We start from the raw sequence: 14710 nt of genomic DNA on the forward strand, positions 1-14710 counted from the left end.
GCTTCCTTTTCTTTCATTAAGACCAGCTCAAGTTCTTACTTCTGTTCCTCCCAGTACCTTCTCTGAAATTAGCTCATTTCTATTCTATGTATATCTTATATATACATAGTTATGTTCATATAGAATCTCCCTTAAAATGTGAGCTACCTGAAGACAGAAATTCTGAGGGGTTTTGCCTTTCTTGTATCCTTAAAAACTTAGCACAATCTGGCACATGGTAAATTCTATATAAATGCTTGTTGATTGAATATCTCATGCCATATATACAACTGTTCATGAATTTCAATTTCACCTAACATTGTGTTTTGGTGAAATTAAGGAATAATCAAATGATGTTACCAGGTCTATTATATGCCTGCAGCAAAAGAAACTTATAATCTTAATAGCCATAAATATGGGCTGACTTTTGCTGTTAATATCACTTTAAGACATTTTAATGAGAATGTGAGATGACAAATCACTTTTTAAAATATATTTCACTTTTATAGCAACTTATGTGGAAAAACTAATTAAGAGTGCTACTCACCTTACAACAGAGAGGTGATGGACTAATATGAGACACATTCTTGGCTGTGGCTAATATTTGAATTTATTTTTCTTGTTTAGATGCTATAACAGTTTTTGTATTTATTTGGGAAGGAGATAAAAGAAGAAAAAACTGCTTGATGATTGAAAAACAATAGCTTTTAAACAAGAAAAATTATTTTAAAGAGATCAATGTAATAATTGAACAAATATTTATAGGATATCTATTTTGTATAAGATCCTAATCGTTAATATCTTCCTTGAAATTCCCCTAATTTGAGGACTAAAAAGATAACTCTCTTTCTCCTCAAATTATATTCCATTTACTTATCTGTTTGCTTTTCCCAAAGAAATGTAAACTCTTAAAAGACAGGGACTGCTTTTAATTTATATTTTTGAGTTTTCAGTGCCTAGCACACAGTAGGTGTTTAGTAAAAATACTGGATGAATTGAATTGGATAATTCCATTTTATTCTTATATATGTTGCTGAAATTATGCCAAAAGCATATTCCTGTTAATGATTCACAAGAACTGGCCAAGTAGATCAAAGGATATATATAATTCAGAGAAAGTACTTTGCAAACCTAAAAGTGTTGTAAGTGCTATTATTAGTAAGTATCCTTTAAAGATATCTCAGAATAATAACAAAACCCAATCAATGCTACCAGTTATGGAAGACATAGATTTGTATTGATAATTTCTCTCTAAATCAGCATTATCTCTACAAAAGTAAGAAAGAGATGTCTAGTACCTTGGGCACAATTGCAGAAAACTGACAGAAAAAAAAATTTTACTTTAAACAACTAATGAAATTATTTCAAGCAAAGTACAGAAATTCAAATACCAAGTGTTCTCTTTGTCACTCTCAAGTTCAGTCTGAGACGCATGTCATATTTACAAAAAATTAAATTTCAAAGCCAAACCAACCTACTATGTAGCCATTGGCACCTGTGAAGGATCCAACTGGCAGTTCAGGAAAAAAAATTTGGAACATTTGCTATACATCTGCTTGAAAGATAGAATTACAATGTCTTCTTCTAGCATAAGAATAGTAATTTGCTTGTCTTTAGACTTGCTTTCTCAGTAAAACAATGAATGTTATTTAATGATACATGGTCAAAAAATAATGTTTAAGTTACCTTTAATCAATATGTAACACAGAATCCACTTGGCTATGATTAATCTTTTTTATTGGTACAATCAAGAACATTCAAATGTTTTATATTTAAACCACTGCTCTTATGCCAAACTGATGCTGAATAAAAGCCATAATCACAAATCAAATAAGTTTTAAGACTTCTCCCACCATTGTTCCAATTCCATCAAAAATCTCATGCAGAGGGGCTTTGCACATGAAAGCACAAGTAGTGACGATTTTGTTGGTAGAATCTACGTGGGATTCACCCACATCCTTACAAACATGTTTGCATCCAAGTTCTTGTATAGCAATGGCCGTTTCTGCATCAGGAAACCTATTGAAAAAAAGAGAGATGATGTATGGTTGTATGCAATAGGGAAGTTCTGACTGGCTCACATTAGCCCTCATTTATGAGATGCAACATTAAGACCAAAGTCAGGCAACAAAGACGAAGTCCTCTGTAAAGATAGCACTCATTCTTAAACTGGAAAGATAAAATTTTTCAACTTGACACTGAAAACTAAGCATCCATTAATGTTACAAAAATAGCTAAGTATAACAAATTCAATGACAAATGATTATAAAAAAGAATTATTTGGTCCACATAATCAAGCAATATAATATAACAAAATAGAATGAAAAAAATTCTACTGCAATAAGCCAGTGATGGAAGGAGGAAAGGGATAGAGGGAGAGGAAGCATACTGTATCTTGGATATGATTAAAAACTATTGTCCTTCCCACTTCAGATCAATTCAATTCAAATCAACAAACATTTCTCAGTACCTTCTATATTCCAGGCACTGTTCTATCTACTGGTTAATCAAAGACAAAACAAAATGAATTCTTGCCCTCAAGAAATTTGGAACCTACTGGAAGAACATGACAAAAACACTAATATTTAAAGTTTATATAAATACAATATAACTACAAAGTAATTTTGGGAGAGGGATAAATAGCTAGAAGAATCAGGAAAGGTTCTTGTAGGAGCTAGTATTTAAACTGAGTTTTGAAGAGAGTCAAGAGGAGGAAGTGAGGAGAAAGGGCATTCTAGGAATATTGGATAGCATATAAAAAAGCAGAGAGGAGAGGGGATAGCATGTATGCTAAATAATAGGTACTGTGAAGAGGGAATAATATGCAGTTATTCTGAAAAGAGAGGTAACCAGATTTGAAGGGTTTTAAATGTCATGCTGAAGAGTCTGGAAGGGCCTGGTCACACCTGTGTTTAGTAAAATCTGTTTACTAATTTGACAGATGTATTAGATATAGAAAAGACTAGACACAGGAAATGAAGTAAGAGACTACTGGAACAAGTCAGGCAAGAGACAATGAGGGCCTGAACCTGTAAGATAATTGTGTGAATAAAGAGGATATGATAATATGAGAGGCACTGTAAAGATAGAATGGTTTAAACTTGGCAACTGATTTGATATGGTAAATAAGTAAGAATGAAGAGTTGAAGATGACTCCAAGATTGAGTGACTGGAAAAAATGGTTGTCCTCAAAATAGAAAGGGAGAAATTAATGTAAGGAAGTTGGATTTACAGGAAAAGACAAGTTGTGTTTTCAATCCGTTGAGTCTGAGATACCTAAAAGATGAATGAATATATGTCAAACATCAACTATGCACAAGCAAGCAATGGAGATAAAATGACAAAAGCAAAATAGTCCCTCTCCTCAAGAAACTTACTTTACAAATATGGCTTGCTATTACATTTACAAAGGTAAGTACATAAAAAAACAATTTCAAGAAGTCAAAGATACTGACAACTAAGGGAAGTAAGTAAGAAAGGCAGCTTAGTACCTGAATTGTGCCTTGTTCCACATTTCCACACACATGTGAGATGATTGCAGTTAAAAAAAAAAAAAAAAGCATTTTGGCAATATAATAAAAAGGCCAGTCTTATATTCATTTGGGAAAAAGAAATCAAAAAGCATAATGGCATGCTCAGTCACAAGTAAACTTTTAGTCATTTTTCTTACCTTCCATCCACATTTTTATCATGGCCAACTGTAACTTCACAACCAGGGAAGACTTTGGCTGCCAGCACAGGAGATATGCAGCACAACCCAATGGGCTTCTTAGCACTATGGAAAGCCTGCAGAGTAGCCTTCACAATATTGTTGACTGTACAATCCTTTCCATCCACAGCCCAGGAGCAGAGATTCTTGGCTACACCAAATCCACCTTGAAATATAACAAGTACCAGGACCATTTAAAGCAACAAAGAACCAGGATCTAAAGAATATTCTATAATACTATGGGAGGAATTGGGAAGCCAGTATACCACATTAACAGCAGAAACTTGAAAGTGATATAGAATTAACTTTGACAAAAAAGAAAAATCTAGAAGGAAAAAAAAAAGCAGCAGAGCAACCTGGATTTGATAATGTGCTCTGAATGCCAGAGAAAGGGAAAGCTAACATAAAAAAGATACTAAGTAACACGGTAACCCAGATGACACATATAAACACAAAAGAACAAAGACTGTCATTCTGTCTAAAGGGAACTGGCCCAGTGATAGTGCTTAACAGAGGAGAGGGTATTAAATATTATTATCAAGCTTCAGTAACAACCAAAAACCAACCCAGGCACAAGAAACAAACTGACTTTACAAGTAAGAATCCAGTTACATAAAGCTAGATTATAGAAGCTGATAAAATTAATTTATTTTATCTTTTACCAGTAATACAAGTTCAAAATAGGAAGCTAGGAGCCTTTTATAAATACATAGAATTAATTCTTTTTGTAAAAGATATTAATTTTTATTTGGAACTTAACAAACAGCAAGGGAAAAAAAGGCATTTCCACATACACAATAAAAGGGATTAAAAGAGGATTACACATGAAACTGCTGATCTCCAATATACATAGATTACTTTTCTCTACATATAAGTATAATAAATTCTACCTATAGCTTTCAAAACTAGTATGCTTCTCTGTGCTTCTTTCTGGCCTTCCATAACTTACTCTTTTTTTTTCTAATTAAATTTTATCTTTTCAAATAACCAAACTCTATCTTTCCTTTCTCTCCAAATTTCTCTTCACAACCAAAAAAAAGAAAAGAAAGATCTTGTATCATCTTTGTATATTTAAGTAAAACAATGGCTGGGGGGGAGAGATGTATGTGTGTGTGCGTATGTGTGTGTTTGTGTAGAAATGTATTGTGTTCAAATCTGTCAGATGGGAAGTATGTTTGCACATAGTCAACACTTGTAATTTTTTTCATTCATTCATTCATCATAAGCTCTATTGAATAAGTGATCAGTGTTCTTAAGTCTTTCAAACAAGTTTGAAACAATTTTTTACCTTATTATTGTTCTTGTATAAATTGTTCTACTTCAGCTCACTTCATTATGGATTGGTTCATATAAGTTTCTAGGTTTCATATAAATTACCAGATTTCTCTGGACTTGCCCCTTCATCATTTCTCATAGCACAAAAGAATTGTACCACATACAAACATCTTCAGTCATTCCCCAATTGATAGTCATCCCCTCAGTTTCCAATTCCTTGCCACTACATAAAGAGCAGGTATAAATTGAACATATGGGTCCTTTTCCTTTCTTTGATCTCTTTGGGGTACAGGCCTAGTAATGATACTGTTGGGTCAAGGGATATACAGAGTTTAACAACTTTGGGGGCATATTGTTTTCCAGAATGGAGAGCCCACTTGGTAAGTCCACCAAAAATGTTGTATCTTTTTCTAAAGATGTCTCAGTCTCTTTCCTTTTCCTATCCCTATTCCCACCTCAACCTCCAATCCTACTGGATAAAAAAAGACCTTATAACAAATATGCATTGTCAAGCAAAACAAACTGCCACAATATCCATATTCTAAAATATATGATTTAATCTAAATCTTGAGACCACTACTTCTCTGTCAGGAGGTGAATGATATGCTTCATCAGACCTTGGTCTTGCAATGATTAGAATTTTTAAGTGTTCAAAGCATAATAAAGAGTGAATTCTTAGAAAAACGTCAATAGTTTATACTGAAAGAGTACCAATCCAACAGAGAGACCTATCAAAATGTTTACTCCTACATTTATTCTGAACTTTGCCACAAAATAAAATCCTTTAACATCTGCGATTTCACTCCCATGGGTATTTCTTCCATTGATATAGATCACAACTATATCTTTAAGTAAGTATGTTTTTCACAAGTTGCTAGAGCCAAATATATTCATCACCTAATGGCCAAATTCTGATGAAAAGCCTCTGAAAACATAAACAGGCTGTCCTCAAGGATCCAACCCACTGTCCAGTACTGGTTTGTTTTCCATTTACCAGATATATGAGAATTTGTCCTCTATTAGTAAGACCTTTAAAGACTCCAGGGTATATCCATAAAGTGAGAAGATTTTGTAGAGGCACAAAGTAAAAAGAAAAATAAGAGTACCTGAATAAATCAAATTTATCAAAAATACAATCTCTCCTTTCAAAAAACTAAAATAGTTTAAATAATTGAGGTGATTTAAATGTTGTTCTCTGAAGGTCAAAATATCTAAAAATATTAGAATGCCAAATCAGCATCAATCCTCAAAAGCAATCACCACAGAGAAGTTTTGAGATAATCTTGGTTGCTACAAGGGAATAAGAATGACCTACTTTGCCATTTATCAGTTCATTTTGTAGATAATACTGCCAAATCACCTGCAATCTAAAAAACAGATATATTGTATATTGACTACAATAGTGATCCCAGATTATGGTTTTGGAATACATCAGAATATCTTGGATATTCTGGGATATACTTTGAAGAAATGTTACAAATTTTCAGAATTGTCTCAAAAGAATTAATTTTATAATTTTAAAAATGTATGCCATACTACACTGCCATAAAGAGTAGGTAACAAAATCAAAAATATAAATTATTGTTTTTCAATACTATAATAAGCATTTATTAAGAATCCATTATGCATAAGGCACTGGGAATACAAAAACAAAATGAAAAATAGCTAAAAGCTACCATTCTACAGACAGGATTTTAAGCAGAAAAAAACATTAACAACCATTGCTTGGCAACAGAGAATCACTGAATATTGGAAGACAGAATTGGATATAACACTTTTGACAGCTATATGGAAAAGGCATTGGAGGCAAAAAAGACTATAAACAGGGAGATCAATTAATCCAAATCCTCAAAATAAAAATTAAATTATATGAGTTAGGCAAGTCAATCTCATTAAGAATTACTATGAATAAAGATGAATATTTTACTTTGTAAGTAGATTCACAGACTTTTAATCCTGGAAATGAAAGGTCCCCATGAAGAAGAAAGAAAATCCACAGGCTTTAGAGACAGAGATCCTGGGGTTGGCTCCCAGCTCAAAGTGATTAGTCAATCACTATTTAGATGAACCTCATGAATCCCAGGGCTGACCCAGAGCTGAAAGACACTTTATAGCTCCTCTAATTCTTAGATTTCTCACTTATAAAACTAGGATTGACCTTTAAAGTGCAATCAAATCCTTAGTTTTATGATCATATGACTTTAGGATCCATAAATCCAATCTCCATTTAATTAATGACAACTAAAGCCATTCATAGCATTAGCCTACACATTGCTTGCTTGAGCCAAGTTTAAAATTCTTTATCGTCACTCCCATATCACTGTTCTTTCCAATACACCAGAACTTCTAGTAGTTTTCCCTCTAAACAAAATATTTTAAAACAGATAAAATAAGAGATTTTAGGCCAACTTACCAGGGAAAATAACAGCATCAAACTCATTGACCTTCAGGTCTGCCAAATCTTGAATATTACCTCGTGCAATTCTGGCACTTTCCACTAACACATTTCTCTTCTCTTCTGTTGGGTTGCCAGACAAGTGATTAACTACATGCATCTGTTCCATGTTAGGAGCAAATACCTTTACCTTTAAAAACAAAAATGAAAAATAAATGGTATTGTGTCACTATTTTAAAAAAAAACACAAAACCTCTTAAAGATATGAAAATAGAAATCTAAGTTAAAAAGCTATCCCACAACTGTGTGGGCTCTCAGAAACAATACATGGCATAACCAGGCACACAGAGAAGCCAGGGAACTTATAGGTGCTTTCTGGAGAAGATAAATAAACCCTCATCCTTGTCAGTAAGAAACTGAAAATCAAAAAAAGTTTTAATAAATATATTTGTAAGATGGAAATTATAGTAGAAAAAATATTGGTACTTTTCATAATGTTATTACTGAAGATGAACCTAATTTTTAATTTTAATATTTCATTCTGTCTTCAATATGAAAATGATTTTATAGCTACAATTTCAAGAAGCCCAAAAACACATGGGAGTATACAGATCAAGCCATTCCCTTTTAACATACCAAAAGCATAGTCACTCCTTGAGTTTATGACCATGTATTTTGTTCTAAAAGAAGAATCTAAATGAATTTTTTAAAAGAGTAAATGGAAGGCTCATAGTAAAAAAAAACAAACAAAAAAAAAAAAAAAAACAATTGTTCACTTTATTAATTTCTAAATCCCATCAAACTCTGGCTTACTAATTTCTAAAAAGCTGATAACTTGTAAAGACTATATATATTAAGTAATCTGTTAATAAAATATTAAATTGTAGTTAAATATACCACTAAGTATTAAATTTAAATGTCATCTCTTTTTAAATTTTTTTTATTTATTAAAAACAAATGAATCCCTATCTTTGGTGTATATAAGTGAAATTCTAATATTTGTGTTTATGCATCTTCTTCACACACACACTTTTTGGAGCAAAGGTTAAAATTTTACAAGGAAAGGAAAAATACAAACAAAAAACAACCCATAGACACATGGAATGAATTCCTGTTATTTTACAATGATTCTTCATACATATCTTTGCCTTAAAAAGGCATTTCATTTCATTCATTATTTCATCATTATTAATATCTATTCTGTGGAGGAGTTCCAAAAACTGTACTTTAAGACTTCACAATTTATATTCATGAAGCATTTATCCTTTGCTAAAATAAGCTATATTTTAGCTAAAGACCTGGGACAAGTCACTTACCTGTTGAGAACTCATATTCCTCTCATTTGAAATGAGTATTAAGATTAAATTATCTCTGAGTTCTGTTACAATGCTTAAAAAAAAAAAATCTATGACCATGTAAAATGCCTTTTCTATTAGTTTTTTTTTTTTTTTTCTTAAGGAAAATCTAGGTTATATTATATGCCACCTAGTTACAAACGGTATTATTACACGTTAGAAATTCCCAGTTGCAAGAAACAAAAAACAAAGTTTCAAGGACAAGACCATATAAAAATAGAAACAAGGTAATCCTGGACAAAGCCAGATGGCCATTTTTAAAAGGTGTTGGGTTTTGGAGCGGGAAGGCAAAATACGGGAAGTGGCATGGAAGATTTAAGGGCTACAAGGGGCCGTTTCCTAAAGTGGTCCCTCGGAAATGCAGTCCTTATAATAGCCTTCTCTTTGTCTCGAATATTTCTGCTTCCATCAGGAAACTCTATTTGCACTGCATTCGAGAAATTTGGTGATTAGGGCAGAGCATGAAAACAGAGCAAGAAGCACGTTCATTGCAATTTTTTAAATGCTATCACTAGCAAATAAATAGAAAGAAGGTGTGTATGGGAAGTGAAGGAAGGTAGGCCTGGTAAATTCATCCCGTTTTCCTCATTTCAGCCCGAGACGATATTAGAGGATTGGCCAAGATAATAGCTTCCCAACCTCGGCCCAAGCCCTAGCCCCAACCCTCGCTGCTGCGGCCGGTGCCGGGCTGTGGGCGCTCTCTAGTCTAGGCGATCCAGGCCAAGTTCTCTCTGTCCTTCCCTCTCTCCCTTCTTCCTTCCCCGGAGTCCCGCCCGCCCCTGACCTCAGCCCCGCTGCGGCTGAGATGAACCAATACGGCCGAGGCTTCATGCAATTCGCTGCCATCGAACACGCCGCAGCCGGCCAGGACCAGGGCTACTCTCCGCGGGGCCATGATGTCCGGGATGCAGTCACCTCGCGGGCGGACTGCGGGACTGCGGCTCTTGGCTGGGCTAGACAGCGTCACTGCGCAGCCGGATGGGGTAACCTCACTCCCCCGGACTCGACCGCGGCCCCTGGAGGCCACGAAGAGAAAAGCGAGAAGAAAGTTCAGAAGTTACTGAGTATGACTGGTCCCTTTTAAAAAAAAAAACTGTATGTGGGTGTAGGCAGTGGAGGGGAACCAAGAAGTGTGTGTGTGTAAGAAGTAATTATTAAATGCATAACCATGAACTATCTGTGTATAAGAATTATTAAATGCATAACCAAGAAGTGTGTAAGAATTATTAAATGCATAACCAAGAAATGTGTGTAAGAAGTAATTATTAAATGCATAACCAAGTGTGTGTATGTAAGAATTATTAAATGCATAACCAAGAAGTTGTAAGAATTATTTAATGCATAACCAAGAAGTGTGCATAAGAAGTAATTATTAAATGCATAACCAAATATGGGTTTGTAAGAATTATTAAATGAATAACTAAGAAGTATGCCTAAGAAGTAATTATTAAATGCATAACCAAGTGTGTGTATGTAACAATTATTAAATGCATAACCAAGAAGATGTGTGTATGTTTAAGAAGTAATTATTAAATGCATATGTGCCCAGGTTCTGTGACAGTCTCCAAAGATACAAAGAAAAGCAAACATAGACTTTCCCTCAAGGAGTTTATAATCTAAAAGGGTAGAGCCTGTTTGTTCATCCATAGAAACAGGGTGGATTAGGTGATCTCTAAGGCCCTTCTTGAATAGTGTAGTCTGGAAATGTAAAGTAAGCTGGAGACACCAAGTGGATGAGATGTAGAAAAAGAGTCCATTGGAGGTAGAAAAGTTCTTTCAACAAAAGTTAGTTTGGATGGTTAGTTAGGATTAGGGTTAGGGTTAGGATTAAGATTAAGGTTACCCAACCCTGGGGAGGAAGGATATGCCCTCTTGGTCAGAATATATGCTACTAGCACCAGAAGAGCATAACACCATAGGGATGGGCATAGTTCCATGAAAAAAATCTACCATTATGATCATCCAGGAAATTTTGAAGGCCTGAATTGAAGTCCCAGTTCTATAGCTTACCAGCTTGTAAAAAAGAAGAAAAAAAAAATTCTTTATAAAGACCCCTTGAGAAGGTAGGAATACTGGGACAATAATGCATTATTGGTGGAGTTGTGAATGATCCAACCATTCTGGAGAGCAATTTGGAACTATGTCCATAATGCTATAAAATTGTGCATACCTTTTGACTCAGCAGTGCCATTAATGTATCTGTATCCCAAAGAAATCATAAAGGAGAGAAAAGGACCTACATATACAAAAATGTTTATAGCAGCTCTTTTTGTAATAGCAAATAATTGGAAGATAAGTAGATGCCCATCAATTGAGGAATGGCTGAACAAATTGTGATATATGAAAGTAATGGAAGATTATTGTTCTTTTTTTATTCAAGCTTTTTCTTTTCAAAAACATATGCTTAGATCATTTTCAACATTCACCCCTGCAAAACCTTGTGTTCCAATTTTTCCCTCCTTTCTCCTCCTCCCCTAGATGACAAGTAATCCAATATATGTTAAACATGTGCAATTCTTCTTCTATACATATTTCCACAATTATCATGCTTCAACAAGAAAAGGCAAATCAAAAAGGAAAAAAATGAGAAAGAAAACATAATGCAAGCAAACAACAAAAAAAGTGACGATACTATGTTCTGATGCACACTCAGTCCCCACAGTCTTCTCTCTGGGTGCAGATACCTCTCTTCATCATAAGAGCATTAGAATTGATCTCAATCATTTCATTGTTGAGAATAGCCTCATATATCAGAATTGATCATTGTATAATCTTGCTGTTGCTGTGTACAATGTTCTCCTGGTTCTACTCATTTCACTTAGCATCAGTTCATGTCAGTCTTATTAGGTTTCTCTGAAATCATCCTGCTGATCATTTCTTATTGAACACTAATATTCTATAACATTTGTATACCATAACTTATTCAGCCATTCTTCAATTGATGGACATTCTCCAAATGATGGGCATCCACTTAGTTTCCAGTTTCTTTCCACTACAAAAAGGGTTACCACAAACATTTTTGCACATGTGGGTCACTTTCCCTTTTTTATGATCTCTTTGAGATATAATCCCAGTAGAAATACTGCTGGATCAAAGGGTATGCACAGTTTGGTAGCCCTTTGAGCATAGTTCCAAATTGCTCTCCAGGATGGTTGAATCATTTCACAATTCCACTAACAATGTATTAGTGTCCCAGTTTACCCACATCCCCTCCAACATTCATCATTATCTTTTTTCTACCATCTTAGCCAATCTGAGAGGCATGTAGTGGTACCTCAGAGTTGTCTTAATTTCTAATCAATAGTGATTTAGAGTACCTTTTCATATGACTAGAAATGATTTCAATTTCTTCACCTAAAAATTGTCCATATCCTTTAATCATTTATAAATTGGAGAATGGCTTAAATTCTTATCAATTTGAGTCAATACTCTATATATGAAATGAGGCCTTTATCAGAATTCTTGAATGTAAAATTTTTTCCCAGTTTATTGCTTCCCTTCTAATCTTGTCTGCATTGGTTTTGTTTGTACAAAAAATTTTTAACTTAATATAATCAAAATTATCCATTTTGCATTCCACAATGTATTCTAGTACTTCTTTGGCCAAACATTACTTCATTTCTTCCACAGATCTGAGAGGTAGACTATCCTTTGTTTTTCTAATTTGCTTATAATTTACTCTTTACGTCTAAATCATGAACCCATTTCAACCATATCTTGATATAGGGTGTTAGGTGTGGGTCAATGCCTAGTTTCTGCCATACTAATTTCAATTTTCCCAGCAATTTTTGTCAAATTGTAAATTCTTAACCCAGAAGGTGGGGTCTTTGAGTTTATTAATCACTAGACCACTATAGTCATTAACTATTGTGTCTTGTGAACCTAACTCTCATTCTTAGCCAGTACCAAATGGTTTTGATGATTGCCACTTTATAATATAGTTTTAGAGGGAAGCAACAAACTGAGAAAACATTTTTACATACAAAAGTTCTGATAAAGGCCTCATTTCTAAAACATAAAGAGAATTGACTCAAATTTATAATAGTTCAAGCCATTCTCCAATTGATAAATGGTCAAGGGATATGAACAGACAATGGAAAAAAAATGAAACTATTTCTAGCCACATGAAAAGATGCTCCAAATCATTATTGATCAGAGAAATGCAAATTAAGACAACTCTAAGATACCATTACACACCTTTCAGATTGGCTAAGATGACAGGAAACAATAATGACCAATGTTGGAGGGGGTATGGGAAAATTGGAACACTGATGCATTGTTGGTGGAATTGTGAACAGATCCAACCATTCTGGAGAGCAATTTGGAACTATGCTCAAAAAGTTATCAAACTCTACATACTCTTTGATTCAGCAGTATTACTACTGGACTTATATCCCAAAGAGATATTAAAGAAGGGAAAGGGACCCACATATGCAAAAATGTGGCAGCCTTCTTTGCGGTGACAAGAAACTGGAAAGTGAATGGATGCCCATCAATTGGAGAATGGCTGGGTAAACTATGGTATATGAATGTTATGAAATATTATTGTTCTGTAAGAAACAGTCAGCAGGATGTTCAGAGAGGCCTGGAGAGACTTACCTGAACTGATGCTAAGTGAAATGCACAGAACCAGGAGATCATTATACACAACAACAACAACAACAACAACAACAACAACATCATACACAACAATAACAAGACTATACAATGATCAATTCTGATGGACACGGCTCTCTTCAACAATAAGATGATTGAAATCAGTTCCACTTGTTCAGTGATGAAGAGAGCTATCTACACCTAGAAAGAGAACCATGGGAACAGAGTGTGGACCACAACGTAGCATTCTCACTCTCTCTGTTATTTGCTTGCATTTTGTTTTCTTTCTCAATTTTTCTTTTTCTTTCTTCTTGATCTGATTTTTCATGTATAGCAAGATAACTGTATAAATATATACATGTATATTGGATATAACATGTATTTTAACATATTTAACATGTATTGGACTACCTGCCATCTAGAGGAGGGGGTGAGGGGAAGGAGGGGAAAATTTGGAACAAATTTGGAACAAAACGGTCCATGTTGAAAAAAATTACCCATGCATATATTTTGTAAATAAAAAGCTTTAATTAAAAAATAATAATATAATATAATTTTAGGTCTGGGACTATTATTGTTCTATAAAAAATGATGAACAAGTTGATTTTAGAAAGGCCTGGAAGATTTACACGAAGTGATGTTGAGCGAAACAAGCAAAACTCAGGAATATATTGTACACCATAACAACAAAAATGCATGATGATCAACTATGAAAGACTTGGTTCTTCTCAAGGGTTCAGATATCCAAAGCAATCCCAATAGACTTTGGACAGAAAATGTCATCTGCTTCCAGAAAAAGAACTTTTTTAATCTCTCCATGGTTTTCCCCTTTTGTTTGTTTTTTTCTCTCCCAATATCATTCATAAAGCAATGTATATTAAAAATAAATAAATTTACTAGAATAAAAAAAGGTCCCTTGACCACTCTGGCTTTGAATTCAATTAGATAGAAATTTATTAAGCACCTACTATATGCTGGACATGGAGTAATAAAGAGCTGAAAACTACAAATTGCCAAGATGGAGTAAGTACTGACCTCTGAGAAAGTGGGACTTTCCTAGGCTATGATCTCCCATACCAATGAAATTGTAGGCCTGTTTATTTTCAGTATCCTTATATTCAAGGTCCTAAGATCATCTGACAGAACTAGAGGGGTAAATAATCTGTAATTCCCTTATAGCTCTAACTATCTGTATGATCCTGTAGCATCATAGGGCTTACAACCGTTATCTGAAAGGTTCTGCGCTCCAACCACATGTTTCATGGAACTGGGTATAGTAGCAAACATTAAATCCTATCCACAACTATTAAAATTCCCATATAGTGATATGTAAGATTTTGAACAAGAATTTCAATAGACATGTGATGGAAAAAGAAAGTGTACTATGAAGACTGAATGTGG

At 34.1% G+C, this 14710-nt stretch overlaps 1 protein-coding gene across 2 annotated transcripts; it reads right to left on the reverse strand.

Annotated features, from left to right (window-relative positions):
- Positions 1-1699: 1699 nt before the first annotated feature.
- LOC127553323 (glutamine amidotransferase-like class 1 domain-containing protein 3, mitochondrial) lies at positions 1700-9685 on the reverse strand. 2 transcript variants are annotated; one of them, XM_051983943.1, is made up of 4 exons: positions 9498-9685; positions 7377-7548; positions 3650-3854; positions 1700-1998 (listed from the first exon to the last, which is right to left on the reverse strand). In XM_051983943.1, exons 1-4 carry the CDS (start codon positions 9606-9608, stop codon positions 1806-1808), a joined length of 681 nt encoding a protein of 226 aa, XP_051839903.1. In that variant the 5' UTR covers positions 9609-9685; the 3' UTR covers positions 1700-1805. The 2 variants fall into 2 exon arrangements, with proteins under 2 accessions (XP_051839903.1, XP_051839904.1); XM_051983944.1 differs by lacking the exon at positions 9498-9685 and adding an exon at positions 8675-8704.
- Positions 9686-14710: the final 5025 nt, after the last annotated feature.

This window comes from Antechinus flavipes, chromosome 3 (assembly GCF_016432865.1).
Source record: "Antechinus flavipes isolate AdamAnt ecotype Samford, QLD, Australia chromosome 3, AdamAnt_v2, whole genome shotgun sequence".
Lineage (NCBI taxonomy): Eukaryota > Metazoa > Chordata > Mammalia > Dasyuromorphia > Dasyuridae > Antechinus > Antechinus flavipes.